General features: G+C 45.7%; 1 protein-coding gene across 1 annotated transcript in view; it reads right to left on the bottom strand.

Annotated features, from left to right (window-relative positions):
- Positions 1 to 260: 260 nt before the first annotated feature.
- Positions 261 to 25493, bottom strand: part of adgb (androglobin) — a 59702-nt gene continuing 34469 nt past the window's right edge. The window contains 14 exon segments of the mRNA XM_030345079.1: positions 261 to 960; positions 1615 to 1798; positions 6491 to 6602; positions 6753 to 6858; positions 7073 to 7228; positions 8587 to 8603; positions 8605 to 8736; positions 12860 to 12968; positions 15415 to 15590; positions 17494 to 17660; positions 18530 to 18717; positions 19240 to 19393; positions 20241 to 20375; positions 21900 to 21993. Of these exon segments, the coding sequence (XP_030200939.1) occupies positions 778 to 960; positions 1615 to 1798; positions 6491 to 6602; positions 6753 to 6858; positions 7073 to 7228; positions 8587 to 8603; positions 8605 to 8736; positions 12860 to 12968; positions 15415 to 15590; positions 17494 to 17660; positions 18530 to 18717; positions 19240 to 19393; positions 20241 to 20375; positions 21900 to 21993 (1913 nt within the window). The 3' untranslated portion in view covers positions 261 to 777.

Raw genomic sequence — 25493 nt, 5'->3', positions numbered from 1 at the left:
GCAGAATAATCATCATATTTTTTCAGTTGAATTCCCCTCAATCGTACGGGAGATGGTTCATGAAGAATTACCATGTCCAGCATGTCCAGAAATACATGTCCACTTTGGTCATTGGGTCAATAGCACAACCTTAAGGAGAGAGATATGATATGAGGCATGCCATCAGGTCGCCTGTGCCACCAAAGGTCAAAGCCATTCATCAAAGGTCACATGGTGGAAAAAGAATTGATGCAACCACAATAAAATAAATGGAAATGTGATGTTTTCAAACCATTATATGGACTTTAATGACGGGGAGGGGGAGGTCCATTAGCGAGAATGGCCCATGTTTTCTCCATGTGTTTGACTGATCGGTCCATCAGCCAGGAGAAGGAGAACAGGAGAGGAGCCGAATCCCAAAAGGCCAAAAAGAAACATTTCACATTGAATAACAGTGAGATTAACGCTTCTGTACGACTGAATTCAAAGCTTACTATTATATAGCCATACTTAAATAGTAACAATTTCTAAGGTAACGACGTGGATCAGGAAATATAAATCAGGCTGTCATAACTCATCTCGAATGTTCAAACTAGTAATATGTGAAGCTATAACAATAGTGAATGTTTTGCTGAAAAGGCTAACACTAAAAAAGAAAAAAATTCTTGCTAGGCACCAGCACCCTTTTTTGTCATAAATCTCATTCTAATGTAACGCAAAGCTTCTACGGCCATACTGCAGGGGGGACTAGCTGAACTGAAGAGCCTACACTACGGTCGGTGGCCGTCAGACCCACATTCACTTCTTGCCGGCGCTGTTGGGCTTGGCGGGCTGCGTGGCGGCCGAGACGGACGCAGCCGCTCCCGCCTGCTCCTCCAGGCCCCCCTCCTCTCCCTTGTCCCCCAGCTCGGCCTCCATCAGACGGGCGTTGACCGCCTGGAGGGCCGCCTGGGTCTTCTGCCGCTGGTCGCGCAGGGTGACCTGTGAGCGCCGCGGGGTTCGGAGAGAGAGTGAACACGACGGGGGACGGAAGGGGCTTATTTTAAGGTTTGGTTTCGATTTTATTGGTACAGCTTTTAATCACAGTGAGGGTCTCAACGGGCGTCACAGGCCCACATTTACGACACCCCCTTACCCTCTGAAGGGCGAGGAAAAACCTCCCTAATTATCAAGGAGGAACCCTCGAGAGGGAACACAGAGAGAGACACCCGGGAATGGTTAGCAGGGCAGTAGGGGCCATTATGGGAGCTATAATGGTAGCATAAACACGTTCAGATGGTGTGGGGCTGACAGGGCGACGGTCACTTCTTATCTACCTCTCTCTTTCAAACTCGACATGTTTTTCCTCCTTCCATAAAACATTCGATTTATCCCACCTGGGATTCTAACGGTATAGCCACTGAGAATCCGGCACCTCTTCTACAGGGTTAGGCTTTAACGGCTAATCACACCACACCCAGCAGTGCAATAACCTAGTTTAAGTACACACTACAGCACATTGATATCTGTTTTACACATAAACATATGAAACCATGACAACCAGGATTCCCAAATAATCCTCACCACTAATCGTTCACTTTCTTTTGTACATTGCAACGCGTTCCCCCCGGGGCGCCGGTGGGCGGGGCCACTGACCTGCATGCCGTCGTACATCTCCAGCTGCCCCTGGATCAGGGCGGTCCTGCTCTGCGCCTCCCGCCGGCGGTGCTCCAGCACCGTGTCCCGCAGCAGCCGGTAGCCCTGGATCTGCTCCGAGCGCTCCCGCCGCTGGAGCTCCTCCACCTCGGCGTCTCTCAGCACCGGCTGGGCCCTGCGACACCTAGCGTGGACAGAGACACGCTAGCTCGTATGCTATGACAACACCTGTAGCACGTAAACACGTTAGTGGACGGAGACACGCTAGCTTGTATGCCATAACAACACCTATTAGCATTAGCATGTCAACACTAATATACCGCCAAGCGTCTGAACACAGTGGCTCATCTCATAAGGACACCTAGCGTGAATGGAGACACGGTAGCTTGTATGCCATAACGACACCTGTAGCATGTCAACACTAATACATATAACTATACGATCATAATAAAATAATATACCCCCAAGCGTCTGAACAAAGTAGCTAATCTCATAAGGACACCTAGCATGGACCAACAGACATGAGCTAATATGATAGGCATACTGGCTCATGGCAACCCAGCGCAGTGAGGTTAACTTCAGACGGAAAAGACGGGCAAGAGTGGTTGTGGAGAGTGGAGTCCTAAGTATAATTTCTTAAAGCCATCAAATCCTTATGCAGTCCTTTATGCTTCATCACAACAAGCTACTTAAAGCTACTTCTACCCCCATCACCATGACCACGGCATGGACTGAAAACATCACCTTGCTCCCAAAGTTGCAGAGGATACGGCCTCGTAGCATTGTCTAAAGGCTAAGTTCATATCTGCCGTAAAGGTCACCTTCAGGGGAGTAGGGGAGGAGCAGGAGGAACACACACACACACACACACACACACACACACACACACACACACACACACACACACACACACACACACAACCACACACACACACACACACACACACACACACACACACCTTATCTCATAACCCAGGTGTACCCACAGATAGAAATATACAGAGTATGCTGTTGATCCGCTCTGAATTCACTCTCTATTTAGCTTTGGGTGGATGTATGCTTGTTTGTGTGTACGTGCCTGCGTTTGTGTGTGTGTGTATGTGTGTGTGTGTGTGTGCGCACACGTGCATGTCTGAGCATGTGAATCCATGTGTTACGTGCGTGTCTGTGTGCGTGCGTGTGTGAGTGTGTGGCCATGTGTATGGGCCCATGTGAGGGGAGATGAGTGTAGCCCTGCAAGAGCTGGTCCTGGAGGTATTCCGAAGGGAATAGTTCCCATAAGCGGACCTTAATGAAGAGGGGAGGGCACCGGAGGTGTTCGCCTTGGCTAATGAACATCACCCTATGCAACCCTTTCACTGTGTGTGTGTGTGTCTCTGTGTGTGTATGCCTACGTGCATGTGAGTGTGATTGAATGTATGTGTGTATGTGTGTGTGTGTGTGTGTGTGTGTGTGTGTGTGTGTCTGTGTGTCAGCACATGCATTTCGGTGTGTGTGTGTGTTTGGTTGTCCGTGCATGCGTGTCTGTAAATGTGTGTGTGTGCACATGCTCACATTTTTAGGTCATGTACCACATCTGTGCCTAAAAGGCATGCTAAGTTCCGTTGTCAAGTATTTAGTCTGAGAGAGAGAGACAGAGAGGTAGAGGGAGAGAGAGAGAGCGAGAGAGAGAGAGAGAGGGGAATGAATGCTGTGTGCTGCAGTATAATCAGACTCCTCTAATAGACTGACTTCACGGGATCTCTCTCTGGCGACGTGACTCACAGGGCTACAGTGTCAACAGCCGTCCCCAGCCTGCCACACACACACACACACACACACACACACACACACACACACACACACACACACACACACACACACCTGCACAACCACACCCACACAGACACACACCCACACCCACCCACTCACAGAACGGAAGACGGACAGGCAGAGCGGGAGGGACGGATGGACGGATGGACGGGGGATTGATGGACGGCAGAAGGGATGGAGTGACTGGTGGACAGAGTGAGGGAGGATGGAGGGATGGAAAATGAATGAATAAAGAGCTGTGTCATGAGTCAAATCATATCTATATCTATCTATATATATATATATATATATATATATATATATATATATATATATATATATATATATATATATATATCAGTGGCGGCTGGTGGTTTTTAAAGTGAGGGAGGAAGGACTGCGCGCTTGGTGGCCATTGGCCTGCTTGCACTGTTGGTGTATGGTGGCATAAGAATGTGAGACTCAAGTAGTTTCAGGGTGTTTTGGTGAACTACAAAATAGCAGGGAGGGAGTTATGTGAACAAAATGTATACAATGTATACAGTGGCATCACTGTAATTTGAGAAGGAAAGGATGCAAAGCATATTAGTCAAATCAGTCCTACTATTGATTTGTAAAAGTAAATCGAAAAATCTGGGCCTATTATTGGGCCTATTTTTGCCCTCAACTGACTGAAGTTATTTAGCTATGTTTATTTTCAGTTACAATTGCTTGTAATGCTACCAGTAAGTCATGCGTACCTAGCAAACCATGTAGCACTCACAACACTGACGTCGCCATTACTTCTGATGACCTTGATTTTGGGAAGTGGTCTACCTCTTTCTGAATGAATGGAATGTTTTTTGTAATAAGACGTTAACAATGTCCTCCGTTTCCAATGTTTCCATTGTGCATTTAGGATCTCGCTATCGCAGATTTCACTTCTGCGTCTCTCAGACTGAGCACCCGCGGCAATGCAGACCGGGTTTGTTATCGACAGCGTTGCCAGATTGGGCAGATTTCCCGCCCAATGATAATTCTTCCAGCCTAACATGGTTAAAAGTAGCCCAATTGGGTGGGAAATCGGACCAATCTGGCAACGCTGCTCAACATCCAGGGATCCTGCTTATTGGTTCATAGCGCAGACGGATAGATTTTTGCGCGAATCAGACCCCTTAAGGTCCCACCCACTCAGAGGAGGATTTTCCTCCTCTCTCCCATTGAAACCCATGTTATCCACCGGCCGCCAGTACTTTCGGGAAAATGAATGGGAGTGGACGGCGGCGGAGGGAGGACGTTCCTCCCTGAAGTAATTGTCAATAGGCGATAGGGGGTGCTAATGTCCCTTTACCCAGGGAAACGAACATTACATATTCAAAGGCAATAAAGTAGTCATATTTAAGGGCATTAATTCATTACAATAGTCGGGGCAATCTAAATTTTTTATTCTCAACAATGTTAGGGAGGATCTTCCTCCCTCTCCTCAATGGAGAAGCCTCCACTGATATATATATACATACATATATATAGAATGATTTTACTAATGACATCGCTCTTCCACATAAATATATAATTATATGTGAGCATATATATTTATTATATATATATTTATGATAATTTATAATTTCAGCTTCCCTTTAAAGCTTCTTGTCAAGCGACACAGCTAAAAGAAAATGTTGTTGCTATTGGCAACTGCCTCATCTTCTCCTCACTTCAGCTTCACACTTCTCATTAAAGAGGACACCTCTTAATGTGCATGCCCATTGCCCACACAGAGTGCCTGTGCGGTGGTGGTGGTGGTGGTGGTGAGTGTCCCTTGTGAAGATACTGTTCTCAGATGCTAGGGTCCAAACCCCCTCGAGCAGGCAATGCAAGGGAGGGACCACCAGGGGGAGCCCTGTCTGTGTGTATTTACATACAAAAACACACACACACACACACACACACACACACACACACACACACACACACACACACACACACACACACACACACACACACACACACACACACACACACACACACACACACACACACACACAGACACACACACAACACAGGACCCTTTTACTTACAAACCAAGCCTTCGATCACACCAAATCCGTGTTTCATATGTGATGTCAGTGTGTTGTGCTACTTTAATTGCATTGGATTTTTCCTACTTGTACGTTTTGTAAAAATAACCGCTCTTTTAAAGTAACATCATGTGGTTTCAAATCCCATTTTCCCACATTTGACTTCAATGTTTGCATTATTATTTTTTTACTTCAGACTATGAGAATTCCTTCATTAAAATACATTCCCATCTCATATCCCTACGTCACTGAGTCGGTGTACTATCAAACTACACGACCCTTCACTCCGGGTAACATTACCCGCCTCCTGGCAGCATTTCTTCAATCCAAGTCTCTATCGGTAATTATCTCCACTAATGTTGTACATAACTGGGAAGCTTAACGGCTGCGAAAGATAGGCTGCTCCACTGCAAATGCATTGACTTGCGTCATGGCAATTCATCCATAAAGTAATTGTAGGTTGGTGTGATCGCAGCTTGAGGCTTGAAATTCGCACAGAAGGAAGGCAGATATACATCGTAGAAACACACACACATACACACACACAAACACACAGACAAGCACACGCAACCAAACACACACACACACACACACACACACACACACACACACACACACACACACACACACACACACACACACACACACACACACACACACACACACACACACACACATACACGCACACACACAATATTCTAATGGCGTGTAGTGTTGTAAAGGGAAGGAAATGAATGATCTTGCTGGGGGGGGGGGTGACTTGAGTTAAGGTATAAAGGAAATGGAACAGGTTCTGGCATGTTTGATCGGGCTATTAGGTCTCTTCCCGGATCCATTTTCTTGAGTTACATTCTAATCCTGATCCCTAATTTAGCTAAATTAGCGATAGAGAGATATAGAGAGAGAAATATCGATAGAGTAAGAGCTCATCAGCGAGAGAGAGAGAGAGAGAGAGAGACAGAGAGCGAGGGAGACAGACAGACAGGGAGAACGAGAGAGAGAGAGAATGTGGAAGTTGAGATGAGAGAGACCTGATATAGTGAGAGTAGTCCAGGGCTGCAAGTAGGCTGGCTGGATCAGATCGGAGGGAAGGCAGCTCTTGATTGGTTAGACCGGGAGCAGGGTCGGGAGAAGGCAGAGAGGCTGCAAAGATATTAATCAGAAAAGGCCACATTAGCATAATATATCAAGAAATTGCAGAAACCCATAATTTGTGTATTTGTGTGACAATGTGTATGTGTGTGAGCGCTTGTGCATGAATATGTGTTTGCGTTGGCGTTTGTGTGTGTGTACCAGGCTCTGTGTTCTTTGTGTCATCAGTAAGGTTGTCTTCATGACCTCCAGGGGAAGGCGTGGCCTTCTGGATGTGGTTGAGATACTTCAGACGAGATTGCAGGGCCTATAAAAAAACAACAGCGCAACAAAAGACTTTAACAGAAGACTTAAACAATGTACACTGAAGGGTTTGCTGTTGTATGGTTTAACCCTGGTCCGTCCCTGGTATGGTAACAATGGTACTGTCAAAAATGAGACGCAAACCGAAATCAAGTCACTGTGTCAGAAATCCTTTGGTAATGATTATTTAAGTGCGGTTTAGATGTGCGTGTGCCCACCTTGGCACGCCGCCCCGGCTCGGCGGTCTCCCAGGCATGTCTAATGGCCCTGATCTTGTTCAGTCTCTCCGTGTCCTTCCTCATCTCCAGGCTCTCTGCCTTGCTCTGGTCGCACACCACACACAGTCTCCAGGTGGGCTTGCTCAGGTCCAGGCTCTGCTTGGTGCAACCAGTTCAACCGCCCACAAGACGGACACACATGGCAAACGAGACACACACACGCAGACACAGTTTAGACAACGACCAAATTCGTATTCATTTGTTTAATAATGCACAAAAACATGACTTCCTTTTGTCCAGCAAAGGCAAAGGTCACTCTCGCAGAACAGACAATATGCTTTTCAATGAGAACCTAGGGAAAGCTAGGGCCAGCCATCCAGCCAATCAGAGCTCCTCGCTAAATGCACTGGTCTCAACGCGGGGTTGATAAAACAACAGGGACATTTTTATTTATTTATCTATTCATAGATCGTTATCGCTTCCACCATCCCGCCCACCCAACGCAGCACGAAAAAACATTCAGAATGGAAATGGCCTCGGGTATAAAAATCTGCCTTTCAAATTGCATTGTATTCAAGCATTTCACATGCAGAGCAGCTCCGGAATAATAAACAATTATACATGGATGAGACATCTATCAGGCAGCTGTGGTGGCTGTCGGACCACAACCCACGGTTGGCTAGACCAAGACAATAATGAATCCTTAACGACACAGACCAGATAGTTATGTATGCTGGGTTACCTGCTGGCTTCGGTTTATCTTAATTAGCATCCGCCCAACCTCTAGAACCAAAGAGGTGGGTAGCTGCAGGACTAAGCTTAGCTGAAAACTCAACCCTCGAATTCCACCAAAACAGGCTGCTTGTTTAACCCTTAGAAGTAGCAGCATTGATTAATTTCATGTACTCTCATGATTTGTGGTTGTATCTCGGTGTAAAATGCACGTAATGAAAGTCGCTGTGAATAAAAGAGTCAGCTAAATAAACAGAATGTAATGCAGCAGTAGTCTCACAAATCAGACTGATAATAATCTAATGTCTGGGAGCAGACGTGCTTAAATCTGGGGGAACGGGGCTTTTCTCTTTCTCTCGCTTCCGATTTTTTTCGTCCAATCATGAGGCTTGAGGCGGGGATCTGCAAGCGCAGAATTGCCTATTAACAGCAAACCCAAAACGCCTGCACTAGGGAAGTGCAAACAAATGGATGTAAAGCTTTTAAATCAACACTGTCTAGACCACTGTAGGCCACTGTAAAAAGGCAAGTATATACCAACGCTTTATCTACTCGCTAAAGTTTCTCTTCAGGTGAGTATCTCTTCACAGGAAACAAGGTGTAAACTCTGCCTCTTTTAGGTTTGTTTTTCAGCCCAGGCTCTGTGACACCCCCCCCTCCAAAAGTTCTGCCATACCCTAGAAAGACTGCCTGATCCACAATTATAGCAGTAGTAGTGGTAGCAGTTTGCGGCTTGGAATTGTCAGCTGCATTTAAAAGCATGCATGTGGGTCGATTATTACCGAGTCCTGTTTGGAGACCAGTTTGGACCCGGTCCCCAGCTTCTCCTTGTCCCCTTCCCCTTGTGGTGGGCCTTGGGCACGGCCTGTTTGCTCCCATCGCTGCTTTTGCCGTCTCTGTGCTGCTGGAGCGGATGGCTTCGCCTTCTACTTCTGTAAGGAACAAAATTAACAAAGGCTAGCATCCACCACAGCGCTTATAAGACCATATAGAAATGGAGCAAAAATAGCAATGACCATTTGTTCATAAAACATTATGATTTTTGACGCTAACATAGAGACAATTATTTTCTTTAACACAAAGTTAAGAAACAAATCATGAATCGCACAACAAGCTAAAAAAATGTATATCTTCCCAACAGACAGATTGAAAAAATGTGAGCAATAAAGTCTAAATTGAACTGCACACAGCATGATATAAAGGATGTCTGCATGCAGAATTGACCCATAGCCATTTAATGCTTCTCCCCAGTAGCCCTGGACCTTAAGGCTTATCCTTTTTACTTCCACATTCCCTTTATCACACTGCGCAACCAAACTCAATAAATTAAACCCTTTTCCTTGGACTTCATTTTCAATAGAAAAATACGCTTTGTGGATGATAATTTTTCTCTCTATCTCTCTCTGTCTGTCTCTCTCTCTCTCTCTCTCTCCAAAAACTTTCCCACCATCTATCGCACATGATTGTTTCATTACAGTGTGGAAGCACAAAACACCAAAATATGCACAGTCAACATAAAACGAATCACGCCCAAATAAGCTGCTCACACTCCACCTGAACAGATATAGAGGGGTGAGCAGCGTGCTGGGATGAGGTGTGTTGCATACTAGATGGCACTGTTGCACCGTGCAGCCGTCTGCCTGAGCGCCATTAAAGCGCTGTTCTGATACAGAGAGGCATGATAATCCATCATTTAACCCCCACCCCCATCAGTATGCCTCTAGCTCCGACCCCCCCCCCCCCCCCCCCCCCCCCCCCCCCCCCCCCCCCCCCCCCCCCCCCCCCCCCCCCCCCCCCCTCCCCCCCCCCCCCCCCCCCCCCCCCCCCACCCAATTACCCCACGAGCAGAACCCCCGTTTGAGTCACTCCGTATACACTCGGCATCGCCGTCATGCCAAATCAGGCCGCGATGCCATGCGGTCATGTGGCACAAACTCAAATACGGGATTCGAACTGTCAACCTACTGCCGTTGCACATTTTGTGTAGTGTTGAGTGGCTGTTAACACAGGAACACTTTTACGCTCTGGTTTCCCCCCACTGGCCATGAATACTAAAACAGATAGGGTTGTTCCCCACCACAACCACTACTATGGGGATCAGACAAATCTTTCCATCGTGAGAGCAGAGTAGGAAGACAAGGGTCGAAAAAAGATAAGGGAGCACAACCGTGTCCAGATGTGCGCACAGCTGTATATGTGTTTCTGGCAGCTGGACCCCACAGCACAGGCTTAGATACTCCAGGTCTTCTTGGTTCTTCTTAGTAAGCTTTCTATGTAAGCTTGAAAGGAGCGCACGCACACAAAACAGCCCGTCTGTCGCAAAGGACAGCTTGTTAAAGAGGGAATCGACACTTCGCATGGCATCTTTTAGACGTGTGTGTTTGGGTGGCATGCATGCTGCATGATCAAGGGCCTCACCATGGAGAATGGGAGAGAGGGAGGGAGAGAGAGGGAGAGAGAAAGAGAGAGAGAGAGGAGGAAGAGGGAGGAAGACGACGGACAGGGAGGCAGAGAGAGAGAGAAAGAGAGAGAGAGAGAGGACAGGAGGACGAGAAAGAGAGAGTTAAACTGGGCGAAATTAATTCACTTTCCTGCTGAGATATTTCCCAGGGCACCGGGGGGCAACAGGCATCTTCATTTGACTTCCCATTGACCCACTTTCTACAGCCTATAGGAAGAGCAAGGCAGGAGGGATGTGGACAATTGCCTCGACAGAAACACACTGAACGTGCAAGCTAATTTTCTCTCTCTCTCCTATGTTTGAAAGAGTGAGAGAGAAAATGAGCTTGCACGTTCAGTATGTTTCTGTCGAGGCAATTTTCCTCATCCCTCCTGCTTTGTTTTCATAGAGTGAGAGAATCTCTCTCTCTCTCTCTCTCTATCTCTCTCTCTCTCTCTCTCTATCTCTAACACACACACACACACACACACACACACACACACACACACACACACACACACACACACACACACACACACACACACACACACACACACACACACACACACACACACACACACACACACACAGATTAGCCAAAGCAGGCTATATATTTCAAATTAATACATGATCCTACCTTGCTTTGGACTCACCACAGTAAGCATATAATTGACTATCTGATTTGTTTGGTGTTAATAATAAGTGGCGAGTAATGTCTATATTTTTCTATAAAACAGCGTGGGATGTCTGGCACATGGGAGTCCATATAGACAAGGATGAATAGAGAGAGAGAGAGAGAGAGAGAGAGAGAGAGACCATATAGACAAGGATGAATAGAGAGAGAGAGAGAGAGAGAGAGAGAGAGAGAGAGAGAGAGAGAGAGAGAGAGAGAGAGAGAGAGAGAGAGAGAGAGAACATCACGGTTCCCTTGTCAATTGAATGAGTAAACAGAGCCATAGTTGACAGCAGCAGCAGCAGGAGACAGGAAAGACAATAGAGAGATCCTAATGACGCTAAGGGCCGCCCCCTTTGGCCCATCACACGCTATCATTGTCCTCGATGACCGCCACCTCCTAACGCCTCATCCATGCACTTACCCGCTCTCAATCCATTCACCTCCTCGACCGTTTTTTAAGAAGCCCTCACCCATTTCAAAGACCCTCCCCTTCCACCCAAAAAGTCTTTACAATTGATGCAATTTGTGCAGCACGATAAAAGTGGCACCAAAGCAGAGGAAATGGTGGTGGTGGTGGTGGAGGAGGAGGCGATGGTGGTGCAGAAGAGGAGCCCCTCTCCATCACTCCAGCAGGAGAAGTGGCACTCTGACCTGCCAAAGCAGCTGTATTCATGTGGCTTTCATTAGGGGCTTGTGATCCCAGAGCTAGACGTGGCTAGAGGAAGCACGGGATGCAACAATGTGTGCATCCACACGCGTTACCGTCTGTGGAATATCGGTCCCATCTCACACCAATAGAATGGGGAGTTAAGGGAATATTTGTTTTCTGTCAACCTGTTTAACAATAACATGTACGGTGATATATGATATATGTGGCGGAATTGGAGAATAGTGGATTTTTTAAGGCCTTTGTGTCAATAAAGAAATATATTATTGTTATGGAACAATAAGGAATTCATTCTCAAAATGGTGTACCACTGTATAAAGCAGTGTGCCAGTGTTGCTTCTAGTAATGGAATATAGTGAATATTACGATTTTTCCTCAACTAGAATTATTAGATGCGACAGCCTCTGGCTACATTGTGTCTTCAAGCTGATAATGTTTTTTTTAGCAATTTCAAATTCAAGATAAGCCTATTATCGCATTGTTATGTTCTGCCAACGGTACTCGCCAGTAAGCTGGCAAAGCAGGCAGCAAACAACCCTTCCCCAGCATGGATGAAGAGAGAGAAAGCTGTGATTTTTGTGTTGGGTATTTTTCCTGCCACAGGCCATCAATACCTGGACATCATTTAAACAATTCTGACCCTACTTGGTTATAAAACAATTACACTAACGGTGAAAGGGTACCTGAGGCGTGGGCCAAGAAATTAACAACAGAAACTAAACAAAACAATCATTTAAACATAATTTAGTGGAACAAGAAGTGGACCATTTCAGCGGAACGTTATTGATAAAAAAGCATGGTGTTATTGATGATAATAAAAATAAACAATCATATAAATGACTGTGTTAAGTGTAGAGGTGGGCAACCCTGAGAATACGAGATAGAGAAACTAGCTAAGATAAGAGGCACTTGATTAATCCTTAGAAGGGAAACTGGAGCCACACACATAAATGAAACATGAAGAACAAGCACGACAAACAGAATGGTGTTGGGTGTGTTCACGGTTATGGGTGTGGTCACGGTTATGGGTGTGGTCATGGTTATGGGTGTGGCCTTGGTTATGGGTGTGGCCATGGTTATGGGTGTGGCCACGGTTATGGGCGTGGTCACGGTTATGGGTGTGGTCACGCGGTGGGGTTGTGGTCATGAGATGGGTTGTGGTCTTGCTGTTTTGTGGGTGCGTGTGGCTGGGGTAAGGGTCTGTTCACGGTGTAGGCGTGTGGTGCTTGTTATAGAGGAGGTAGTAGGGTGACTGATGGGATGGGGCCGTACCTGCTGCTTCGTTCTCCAGGTTCCTGAGCGTCTGGACGAAGGCCAGCTGGGAGTCATCCAGGGTCCAGCTCTTATAAAGCACTTCCACTTGCACCGTGTATTTATGGGCCTATAGGGACAGAGAAAAGCATCAGCCATGTTCAACACATTCTCCGGTCCGGGGATGAATTGATACGATGACGACTCAATGGAAACACAGTGCAGGAATTTGAGAAAGGGGACACTATATAATAAGAATTGTCTTTTTCTTGCACAAATGATCATTAGCCAGAATGATAATATTCTCTCCTTATGATTTAAAAGTGCAGCATATGGAATTGAGTGGCTTCAAGCGGAACAGATTAGACAGAAATGGAATATTATGTTTGTGAGTATGTTTGAATGAGTGTATAATCCCACAAAAATAGGAATAGTTTTGTTTACGTTATCTTAAAATTAGCCTTTGATATCTACATGGGGGGGGGGGGGCTCTTCCATTTAGCCTGACAAACGGTTCTAGAGAGGGCGCATTTATTTTAACAATCATAATTGCTAGCTTATGGTTGATCTTTTGGTTTGCTTCAATTTGGTTGGCTGCAATCTGCAACCTCACCACAAGAGGTCACTAAATCCTACACACTACACCTTTAAGCAATGAGTCTGTGAAAACACCTCGTCAAATTGCATGGAACAAGCGCTACCATTTCATCGCAATGAGACGTACCAAGTGCTAGTACCAAGTATAATTTGCGATGTGAAACGGTGCACTAGTCAAACGTGACACTGAAAGAAACACAGAGAACTATACCTCTACCTCGAGTTATAGAATAGTACACATAAAAATCAAACACAACACAATCTCCTGTGGGTCCAGTAGCGCGGAACAAATAACGATGAACACAAACTGGTGTCGATTCACGCCAGGAAGCTACAGGAAGGAGCTATTTTGGTTATTTTCTTCTGGCCTCTTCGACTCAAGTGAAGATTTGTGTTTGTATTTTTCTGCAGCGGCACACAAAGAGAGCTAGGGGCAAGGGGGCTTGTTGGCCAGGGCTGGAGAAGGGGGTGGCAACACCCACATCCTTCTAGCCACCACATTCCAGCTACCCTTCAACACACCATACCGGTGGATTATACAACTGATAGGAGTTCAGCAGAGGATAGTATCACAAGGGTCAATCTCACTTTTTAAAGAAGTTCCTTGAACGAAAACCGGATCCCTTTACGAGAGAGGACAGAAGACACAGGAGTCTGGCGTGGAAATCATTGGTTTGTGAGTTATTGGATTTTTCTGAGTGACCTGTGTCTATAATCCGTCTCGTTTTCGTTATGTTTTACCCACGTAGAATCAAGGATCCAGCCGTGATCATTCACGGCTGTATCAATATGTGCGGTGCATACCCGTATACGGACATAGCAGGGCTTTGATGGTTGACTGGGCTAATCCCTGCATCGTGTTAATCCTGATTGATACCTCTTGATTCCGCCTGCCCCCAGTTCTGATCCAGGAACATTAAACATGATCGATTGCGGTGATGTCTCATTGCTATGGATGACATCGCCTTTTGGTTTTCTTCTGCTGGTTTGTACCCTTGGGTTTCTCAAACTGAGGACATTCTAAGATGTAATTATATTATGTATTATGAATGGATACAAGCGGCTGTAATCTAACCGAAACACCTCAGGGTTATTCCAACAGTATGAACTTTGTTCTATTCTAAACTGTAGATTGCAATTGGGTTCTATGACATTTAAAATATAAACAAGACAACATTCATCCTATGGATTTCATGCATGAACCATTAGCGTAACATCGATGAGTTAGTGTGTCATTGGTTAGCATAGCGTCGATTACGTTATAGGGCATGTGAACAAAATCAGGAAAAATCTCAAAAGTTTGCTTAGGCTCCATCGTCGAGATATGGTGAGGTGTCTTTGTGTCTTTGTGTGTGTGTGTGTGTGTGTGTGTGTGTGTGTGTGTGTGTGTGTGTGTGTGTGTGTGTGTGTGTGTGTGTGTGTGTGTGTGTGTGTGTGTGTGTGTGTGTTTCATTGTATGAATGAGCAGGCAGCAACTTCGTCAACACCTGCCTGTCCTGTCAGGAGAATGAAGAGGACAACGGCATCCATCATGGGGACACGACGTGTCGGCTGACAAGCCGTTTTAAGACAGATATGATAACATGCCCAACCCCCTTCTCTCTTGGGGAATGCATGTGTGTGTTGGTATACACCGGTGTGTGGGCCTGTGCTTGTGAATGAATATATGTGTATGTATAGATGTAGATATGTGTATGTATAGATGTATTGATGTGTATGTATGTATAGATGTATTTATGTGTGTGTATGTATTTATGTGTATTTATAGATGTATAGATGTGTATGTATGTATGCATGTATGTGCATACATACATAAACATGGGGAGAGAGAGAGCGAGAGAGAGAGGGGGAGAGAGAGGGAGAGGTGGGGAGAGGGAGAGGGGGGGAGAAAGAGGGAGTGGGATTTAGAATAAACTTGCATAGGTTGTATTTTCTGCAAGTGTGTATGAGGTGGATAGAGAAGAAAGAAACACTCATACGTCTGGTGCTACCGTCGTCTCCGAGGGAGTCAGACTGGGGTCCGCTCGGGGCTCTCCTCCCTGGGTAGAGTCAGGCTCCTCGCTCCTCTTCTCCTCCTTCAGGCCTGTGGACCCATCCTCCTCCTCCTCTTTGTTTTGATCCACGGCGGTGCTCGGGGAACAGGGGGCCGTGGCTGCTGGTGTAGTAGAGCAACACAACACAGTGAACACGATGCCTGAACGGGACTGAGACGCAGCTTGAATACTGAACAGGCTGCTGGCTGGCTGTTAGAGGAAGCTGAGACTACCGAGGTACCCCCCCCCCGCTCCTACCTGCAACCCCTTTCAGCTCTGGTGCTCTGACTAAATAGCTAACTTAGCAATTCACTAATGGGGGGGGGGGGGGGGGGAGGTGCCTTCCTCGATAATCATTAGAGGTTTCACAACGTTGAATTAATTAAATCATATCGGCAGCATTAAATCCACACTGAATTTCCCTTCTGTGGGTATGTGTTACATCGAACAGTTGGCCGTTCAGCATCTGTGTGTATGTGTTTCGTTTGTTAAGGATGTCTGAGGAAGGGTGGGGAGTGTGTGTGTGTGTGTGGGGGGGGGGGGGGGAGGAAAGATATTTTCCTTAGTCATCCAGGACTTTTGCAATAGACGCTGTCGTTCGATATAAAGATTTTGTCCTCATGTTCCCTTCTTCGCTCATAATCCCATCGCAAAAGGTTCACCCTACGGCCAAGAAGGAGCGGATGTGTGTGTGTGTGTGGGGGGGTGGGGCCCATCCTGAAGTTAAGCAGTGTTGTGCTCTGAAGTAACAGGCGAGGCGGCCCAGATGAATTTGTAGCCCACATACCCCATGATCGAGTGACAGTCTTGGCTTGGTGCCTGTGTGACAGACTGTGTATGGTTCCCAAGGAAGATGCAACATAAACATAATAAGGCCTTTTGAGGTCTACAGCCAAGAGGGACGGGGGGGGGGGTTGAGAATGAGCCCTGTGTAGGAAGGCTTCCAGTCTATACTTGGATCAACCAGACCCACCCGGTTTTGTTTCCTGTGGCGATAAGCGTTAGTTGGTCCTATAGATCCCAACGGTGTCGCCACCGACACCCAGTCCGTCACATTGGTAATGCTGCAAATGTTTTCATCCGTGGGCCATAGGCTCAATCCCCAGTGTTTTACATCATGTGGCGATAGATGCGGACATAACAGATATTTTCTTGCATGAAAATCTTCGAGATTGCCACTTTAAGGACCACTTTAGGGTTACAGTTGGCTACCATGACAACTGTGTTTGCATACCGAGCACCGATAACACAATAGTCGTATCCAACTACTTCTGGAGAAGTAACTCTTTTCTAAAACCTTCAGCCAAGTGAACTTCCACCTCCCGATTTCAGGTTTCATTTAATTATCTTCTGACCTTTTCACTTTTCACACGCTTTTCACACGTCTATTGGGTTTCGAGCATGTGGAGCAACACACTGGGGTGGACATGGTTTCCTGACGGGCTGATAGCTTCAGACATCCGGGCGCTCTGATTGGCTCCACAGGGATGAACTCCTGCCGGTTGTAATGAGCGGGGCGAGCATATTGGTGCACGGGAAGCAGCTCCAGACGGGAGTCCTGCTGCTGTTTGCATTGCTGCTTTAACGCGTGGGTGGAGTGATTGAACACGTTACTGTCGCACAGATTTTAGAGTGGGTCTCACTACACAACATGGCAGATATAGTCGTGTGTGTGAGTGTGTGTGTGTGTGTGTGTGTGTGTGTGTGTGTGTGTGTGTGTGTGTGTGTGTGTGGGCTAGCGTGCGTGCTTGTGTGTGTGCATGTTTGTGTGTTTGTGTGTATGTGTGCGTGCATGCAAGTGTTAGGTACAATTTGGAGAGAGATCAGATGAGCATGTACAGCTGGTCGGATTTCTTTTTTTCGGAACACACATATACACACACCTTCATTTATATTTCATAAATTCCAAAGACTGGAAGCTTTCCCTCAAATACTATCTAAAAGGAGGATATAGCACTTGGTAGCCAACAGCCTCACTACACTACACAACACTGAAGTGTTGAGTAGTGTTCTGTAGAACCATACCTTGATCGGACAGGAAGTGGAAGATGGGGATGAGGGAGTGACCCTTGCCGTTGGCGCCGGCGACCTCCTTCTCGTGGTCCAGGACGGACAGGCGGATCAGGACGTCGGGATTGGAGGAGCGAAAGTGGACCGTGGCCACGATGTCCGCCTTCACCCTGACGGAGTACCTGTAAGAAGGGATCGGGTCGGGGAGAGAGCAATTGCATGTCAGCCTTTTTGGCTCCATTTTGCACAGAAGCTCCATATCATCAATGGCGGACTAAACAGGTCGAAGAGTATGACCGTTGCGGTCTGTGGGGACCTGCTGAATAAGTGATTTAGCAGATATTTTGATCGACAGTGACTCGCAGTGAATTCATATACATGTCATTAAGGAGCAGGTGGGGGTGAGGCCTATTTTCCCATTCATGTAACAGATGGTTATGTTAATGCTGACATGGTATCTTCCAGATTCCCCGGTAGACTCTGCCAGTCAGGACACCTGGGATCAGGAGGGCACCTTTAATGTAAGGAAATTAGCTAGTAGATCATTTGGGTACAATGCATCTCTTCTCATGTGTGGGATTCATGATTTTTTATATGGTCCCTGACAAATAAATGTCGTAAACAGTTTTACATCCCCCTCTCGCTAGATGTGTCTCTAGCATTATATGGGACTGTGCTATAAATGAAAACAAAAAAAAAATGGTCCATATACATTTGTCTGGTGAAAATGATTCTTCAGATCGGACATACAATCATATTGTTCGGCACTTTAAGACATGATTGGTCTCTTAGGTTGCTTCCAAATGAGTCTTGTCGTATCACACATCATAGGAAAACTATGCCGATCCTGCACTATGAATCACGGTAAAACCATCACGATTAATTATAAGAGTCCTGGTAAAACATGACTATACTTCCCCTCATACAAAAAAACAATAAACTTCAACGTATCCATGAATGATGGAGATCACGTTTCCCCTTTTCTGAACCATGTCATCAACAAACCGCAAATGCGGCTCAGAATAATTGCCCGTCGCCTTCCCACGCTCACCGGCATACGGTATGTTTGGCGTTGGGAATGTAGTAATCCCTGAACTCCTTCACAGAGAAGCTGCACGGCGGAGCGCCTCCAGCCAGCTCCGGGAGGGGCTCTCTGGAGCCAATCAGGCGTAGCGTCACCTTGGCGCCCAGGGGTGGGGACTGAGGGGTGTAAGCCTCGACTAGAAAGGTATAGCCGAGCTGGGGAGAAGGACACAATCAAAACGACTCATGCAACCTCTGCCTTACTCCAGTGGTGTCACTCAACGACGAGTGATTGTCAGCTGTGTATTATTATCATCATCATCATCATCATCATATATTTTTATAAAGAATTATTATGATAAATGACTGACTCGTTATTATGAATGATAATTTGTATGTGATTATGTTAGATAATGAAGAACAATCAGGAAAGTTTAGAAGTAGTGGTCGTGGAAGTATTATTGGCCAATGATAACGTTCGTTTTCGGCCAATCACATTTAAATCAACGTTCTGTGAACATCTGAACCGTACTTGTGGAAGCATTAATATTCTCTGATATATTATCATGATCATCATCATCGTCATCATCATCATCAACATCATCATCATCATTCATATGGCTGCCACTGATGAGGTAAGATTCTTTAAGTGTTAACACTGTCATCAGTCATCAGAGAGCTGGGATTTGTTGTTCTTAAAATGAGTGAAACCAGAGTTTTGGTATGGGTCTCCCCCACCTCGTTGGGCCGGTACACACAGGGGACTAGCCTCCCAAGAGCCTGCGGCAGCTCCTCCAGGGTATCGTTGTTGATGACATGGAGCTGACAGCAGGGGACAGGAGAGAACACCTTGGCTGACAGCAGCATGTCTCTGGGCACCAGGAGCACCTCTCTGGAACCACAGGAGGACAGGATGAAGGGGAACGGGCGACAAACAAGTGGTGGTGAAATACTGGCTAATTAAAGTGGCCATCTCGCTATCTCCACGGAAATAAATGTCTGGTAAGGGAGTGTTTCCGAATGAGGTCACACATTGCTGATTGAGCATGTGGCCCACTGAGGAATGTCCTTGCATTTGCAGTGTTATTAATGTTACAAACTGAGTGTGGGCGGCAACACTGTTTGGTGTCGCCAAAGAGAACAGAATGGAAATCTTCGAGATTGCCAATTTAAGTAATTAAAGCATCGTTCTATCATTAAGGTTTGGGCCCTTTTGGTTGTGCCTGCGACTAGGCCGCTAAACAATATATCAATGTTATAGACCCCCATTATTTGACTTTAATGTTTGCTCACCAGCACTGATTATGGTTTCAGTTTTGTAATGTTCATGTTTACACCAAATAACCTGCACATACATTAGGTATATTCATTTTCATTCGACCTAGTAAAACTTGGCTAAACAAGATCTTGAACTTAAGGGACTGCTACTGATTTATACATACAAAGTTGATTTTTGGTTAGGGTTAGTGTGGTTGATGGAAAAATTATATTCTTTCATAACGTTTAATGATTCGATTTGGCTTTCAAAAAGCATCGTAACGCCTTATAAAACCTAAGCAAACCATTTGATCTGAACATCTGACCCCTAACCAGATTGTATCCCAGTGTGCTCCTTCATTAGTTTGTTGAGGGTCCTATAATAATAATAATAATAATAATAATAAATGAAATGTATATAGCGCTTAATATGGTACTCTAAGACGCTTAAAAACGCTTTATAGTGTATAGCAAGCACCCACCTGAACACCAGCAACCATGAGCTGAGCGTCTCTTGCACTAATGGCAAAGTGTAGTCAGAGAAGGCCATCCTGCTACTCTCGTCCTGCTGGCAGGGGTAGAGCCCTGCTATCGTTGCCGGGTGAGCCAGGATGGAACTGTGTGGCAGAGAGACAGAGACAGACAGAGAGAGAGAGACAGAGACAGAGAGAAAGGTAGAGCGGGAGACAGAGACAGAGAGAAAGGTAGAGCGAGAGACAGACAGAGATAGAGACCGAGTGAGAGAGAGCGAGCGACAGAGACACATTTACATTTACATTCAGGGCAATTAGCAAACGCTTTTATCAAAAGCGACTCACAATAAGTACATTTGTCATAAGAAGGTGCAACAATATATCGCTGTCGGTACAGTAGGGATTTTCATAGAACCAAGTGCAAAGAAGAGACAGAGACAGAGACAGAAACAAAGAGAAAGAGAAAGAGAAAGAGAAAGAGAGAGAGAGAGAGAGAGAGAGAGAGAGAGAGAGAATATAGAGAAGATGGAGAGAGGGAGGCAGAGAGAGGGAGAGGAAGCGAGGTAGAGGATGTGGAGGAGTTTAGGTATGAGAGGGGAGTGCAGTTGAATGCAATATTGACCAACAAGTAGTGACCTTTTCCTTTTGCTGAAGAGTGGCTGCGCTACACATTATTGCTGTGGCACAAGAATAGCCCCAACAGAAAAACAAAACAATAAATTGTGGATTGATTGACAAAAATATAACAATAAGAATACTGCAAGATGATTCCGATATAAGAGATTTGGAACCTCACTAATTTACTAATATGCATGATGATAAAAACATCTTCACAATACGTTGCACTTCGTTGTTTTCGTCCCTTTTCTATGTTTCTGCTATTCTATATTTATTCAGTTTCACCTATCCCTTCTCTTGTAGTCAAAAAAACAATCTGTCATCAGTCACCCCATCACTTGAACTCCACCTACAGGTTTCACCCTTCAAAAAGAGTCTCTCTATTTCTGCAATATCTCCTTAGTTATTACATTAATTCTGACGGAGCAAGACCCTCGCAACAGAGATTGGAGCGAATCACAAATGCGCTCATCTTTTTTTGAATGAAACCAAGGGTCGCTTCTGTCAATGAGCTTGACACTTGAGTACAAAGGCGGTGCGCACACACACAGACACACACACTTGCCAAATGAAACACACACACAACAGCCTTGAAAAAAAAAATGAAACACACACACACACACACACTACACGGCACTACTTCCTATGGCGGCGGGTCGATGGGTAGCCGCCACTAGCCGGTTGGAGGGAGGAGAGGATAAACAGCAGATGGTACTATGGGGTGAAGCGTGGCGCACAATGTGGAAAAATGCTCCCTGCCTGGTCGCCACAGGACACAGCCTGAAGAGAGAGCTCAGCCTGGGCACGCGGCAATGGCAAGAGGCAGATGCCAGGCGGCAGCACATGGCTCCCGACAAGGCGCCGGACAGGGACGTGCATGTAGGTCCCGCACGCTGGAGGTCTGCTGGATCTAACCGGCCTTTTGTGTGTGTTGGTGTTTTTTTTATGTTTTATTTTGTTTGCTATGCTTTGTTTTGTAGTACAGTGGTTTGGGACGTATACCGTTATAATTGATTATTAATTAATTATTTTTATTCATGCATTACTTACCACAGCAAGATGGAGGAATGCTTCTCTGGGTCAGATTCAACGCTAGGCCACATGTCTGCTAGAGTCTTGGACGCAGTGAGATTCTCTTTGGTTCCTGGGCAAGATGACCGATCGCGCACACACACAGACACACACACACACACACACACACACACAAATTAGACATGCACGCAAAGACACATGGTACAAGCACAGACATTCCATCAAAGGAACGAGACAACACACCTTGAGCACCTGATTACATTTGACATAGTTCAAGGGGCGCCTGGTTCAGACGGGCATGTGTTGAAATTGAATTTATGCTTCTCATTTTGGTGAGAAGCGACCAACGGAGAGTGTTCACACCTTGACATTACCTCATGACACTCATCCCAGCAGGCAGCTCCAGTGATGACAGAGCGTTTCATGAAAGATGCAGTACCCAGGGTGGAGGTGAGGCCATGTGCACGTGTGTGTGTGTGTGTGTGTGTGTGTGTGTGTGTGTGTGTGTGTGTGTGTGTGTGTGTGTGTGTGTGTGTGTGTGTGTGTGTGTGTGTGTGTGTGTGCGCGCACCTTTGTGTGCATGTGCATAGTACAAGAAAACGGACTGGTTATCCTCAGCTGCACAGAAAAAACACACGGGTCGCTCATTCCTATTCATCAGAAATCTATCTACACACCTACTTACCAACTTCCTGCCACACCACCAACCAATATGCAAATACATTAAACAAACACAGGACTGATTTTCATGTATATAGAGCTTTTAAAAGACACCGAAATCCCTTTGCATAGTGAGTGTGTGTATTGTATATGTACGGGGCAGGTATGACACCTCATCCACATAGTCAGGTACATACCACCTCCCTACCCCACCCACCTATGTACAAGCCCAGCAAACTTCACTTTACTCCCCGGCTCTTCCTCTCCCTTCCTCTGCAACTTCCTCTGGCCACTTCTCAGAATCAATAGCGTCATCATGGCGGGACGTGGATAATGCCAGCGATGAGTAAGATGATGAGCTGCCATTGCCTCTCTAATACGTCAAGCAACTCTTGGCACACTTTGTAACATGCCGACGTTGGCTGGGAAAGGGGATCTTTGCGGTTTATTTGTTTTGTCAACTCAAATAGGACAGGCATCCTGATATGATTGCTTTATTTGTATATCTTTTCGCAAATGGCTTTTTCAAAATGTTTCAGACGGTGATTGGTCGTTCTTTTAGTCTTTAAGTGCTTCCATCAGAGCCCTTTTACTACTCTGAGTAAACAAATCCCTGTAGAGAGAAGGTGTCAATTACGGGCTCATTTCCTAACATTGTGTGTGTGTGTGTGTGTGTGTGTGTGTGTGTGTGTGTGTGTGTGTGTGTGTGTGTGTGCGTGTGTGCGTGTGTGTGTGTGACGACTAAATTCTTCTTCATACCATGTTCAATACATTTGCACAATAATTATAATCTTGCATTCATCTTGCACGCCTGCCACTTTCTCTGTCATAGGTCATATGTTTTTTATCCTTTTACTTGCTTGTTATCCTTAGAGCCTTTTAAGTATCCATTTGGAGTATGATTCAAATGTTTATCCCTTGCTGCAAATTGAGTTTCCTTTGCGAGACAATCAAACATGAAATTTGCCAAATGAACGGAACTTTTACAAAACAAACACTTGATTGTGTTAGCAATCCAAGTCGTTTGTGTGTGTGTGTGCGGGTGTGTGTGTGTGTCTTAGCCATGTTCGCTACGTGCCTGTCCATATGTGTGACCGACAGTGAAACATGTAGGGGCCAATGGCGTCATGTGTTCCAGTCAGCCGGCACAGAACACAGCAAGCCCTGGGCCCTGGAAAACAAATTGAGAATGGCAGCCCTTGTTTCTCATCTCTAGCGGTGCTCAGTCAGCCACTGGGGGAGCCACCGCCACAGAGAGCAGATATTAAAGCTGGGATGGGCAATTTGAAGCAGCCAACCAGAATAAAATTGATTTTAATCAATCCGACTGAAAGAATCCCACCCCTCCTTTCAGACCTCCCTCTAAATCCACTCCCCAAAAACAAATGACAAACTCGCTAGTTTTAGCAATAGGTCTGCCGAGTCTTGTTGCAGCCTCAGGCAATGCGCAGTGAGGGTACGGCTGGAGCGAGCGCAGGCGTCCGGTTAGTTGGAAAGGCAGACCATGAACAAGCTTATTACAGGCCTCTGATAGATATAGACACCATCAGATAACGGGTCAGAGCATTTACATTTATTGAATATTGTCGGGATGTAAAGCGAATATCATCAAATACAACACAAGGGTTGTCCTCCTTCATAGCCTAGCTTTCACAAAGAAAAATAAATCGAATTTCTAAACAAAAATGCTACTGAGAGAATCAAGAGCATTCCACAGATTGATAATTTACGTGTTTCGGCAGGTTATGAGTAACTCTGATTCCGAGAACACAGACACATAAATTTATAGAATCCGCCTCGATTCTAGTGTGAGGATAAACAATCACCCTCAGTATCTCTATCTCTATGCTCCGATACATTTATGGATTCTCCATCTGCTGTACTCAGCCACTGGGGTTCTTGCTGGTTAAATCTGTGAATCTGTGTGCGTGTCTGTGTGTCTGTGTGTCTGTGTGTCTGTGTGTGTGTCTGTGTGTGTGTGTGTGTGTGTGTGTTGTCCCCTGACTCCACGCCACCCCCTCACCTGTCACGATGTATTAAGTAAGATTGCCAGGCTCATCGATAAGCATTCGTCCCATTGGCCAGCGGCTCAACGTAAAGGAAGGAGGAACACAAAGCAGGACAAGGCTTAGGGTGTTGGGTGTGTGTGTGTGTGTGTGTGTGTGTGTGTGTGTGTGTGTGTGTGTGTGTGTGTGTGTGGTGTGTGTTTGTGTGTGTGTGTGTGTGTGTGTGTGTGTGTGTGTGTGTGTGTGTGCGTGTGTGTCTTTGTCTGTGTTTGTCTGTGAACATGCATTTACTTAAGCAGTCCACTTTACTTTTTTTTGTAGACCTCAGTGACGACCCTCATCAGGGCTTTTTAGGCCTTCATAACTTGGCAGTCACATCACCCTCACTTCACATCACCGTCTCACAGAGAATGCCTCCCTTTGCTGTCCACACATAGGTAGATATCAACAACAAACCCATGATGTCTGGTGTGTACTTGTATGAATGAAGTTGAGACAGCGAATACCATGCAATATTAGGATCCTGTAGTGTATATTACGTTAAATAATCCATAACAAATGTCAGAGGAACCATCAGATTACTAATTAACTAAAGCTGCTGTACGTACGATTTGAGAGTTGGAAATAGGGAGCAAAAAGGAGCAGAAGAGAGAACAATTTTGAACTAAATTACCAAAGGAGCTTTTTCTGCTCCCCCTCTCCTTACATGTGGTGCATTTCATGCACCTGTGATGACACACAAATTGAATTCCCTGAACCAATCAGGGAAGAGGGGATTTTAGACCTGATTAGTCTGTCAAAAATGTTAATTGGCTCCTCAAATAACCGCTGTTAAATCTTCCCTACAGTACCTTTAATATGACGCAATTGCCTTTATTATCTCTCTTAGAAAGTTCAGGGAATTGTAAAACGTGATGCAGCATATATATATTTTTTATCAAAGAGA

Source organism: Gadus morhua, chromosome 21 (genome assembly GCF_902167405.1).
Source record: "Gadus morhua chromosome 21, gadMor3.0, whole genome shotgun sequence".
Classification (NCBI taxonomy): domain Eukaryota; kingdom Metazoa; phylum Chordata; class Actinopteri; order Gadiformes; family Gadidae; genus Gadus; species Gadus morhua.
This window is presented reverse-complemented; position numbering and strand designations above follow the sequence as displayed.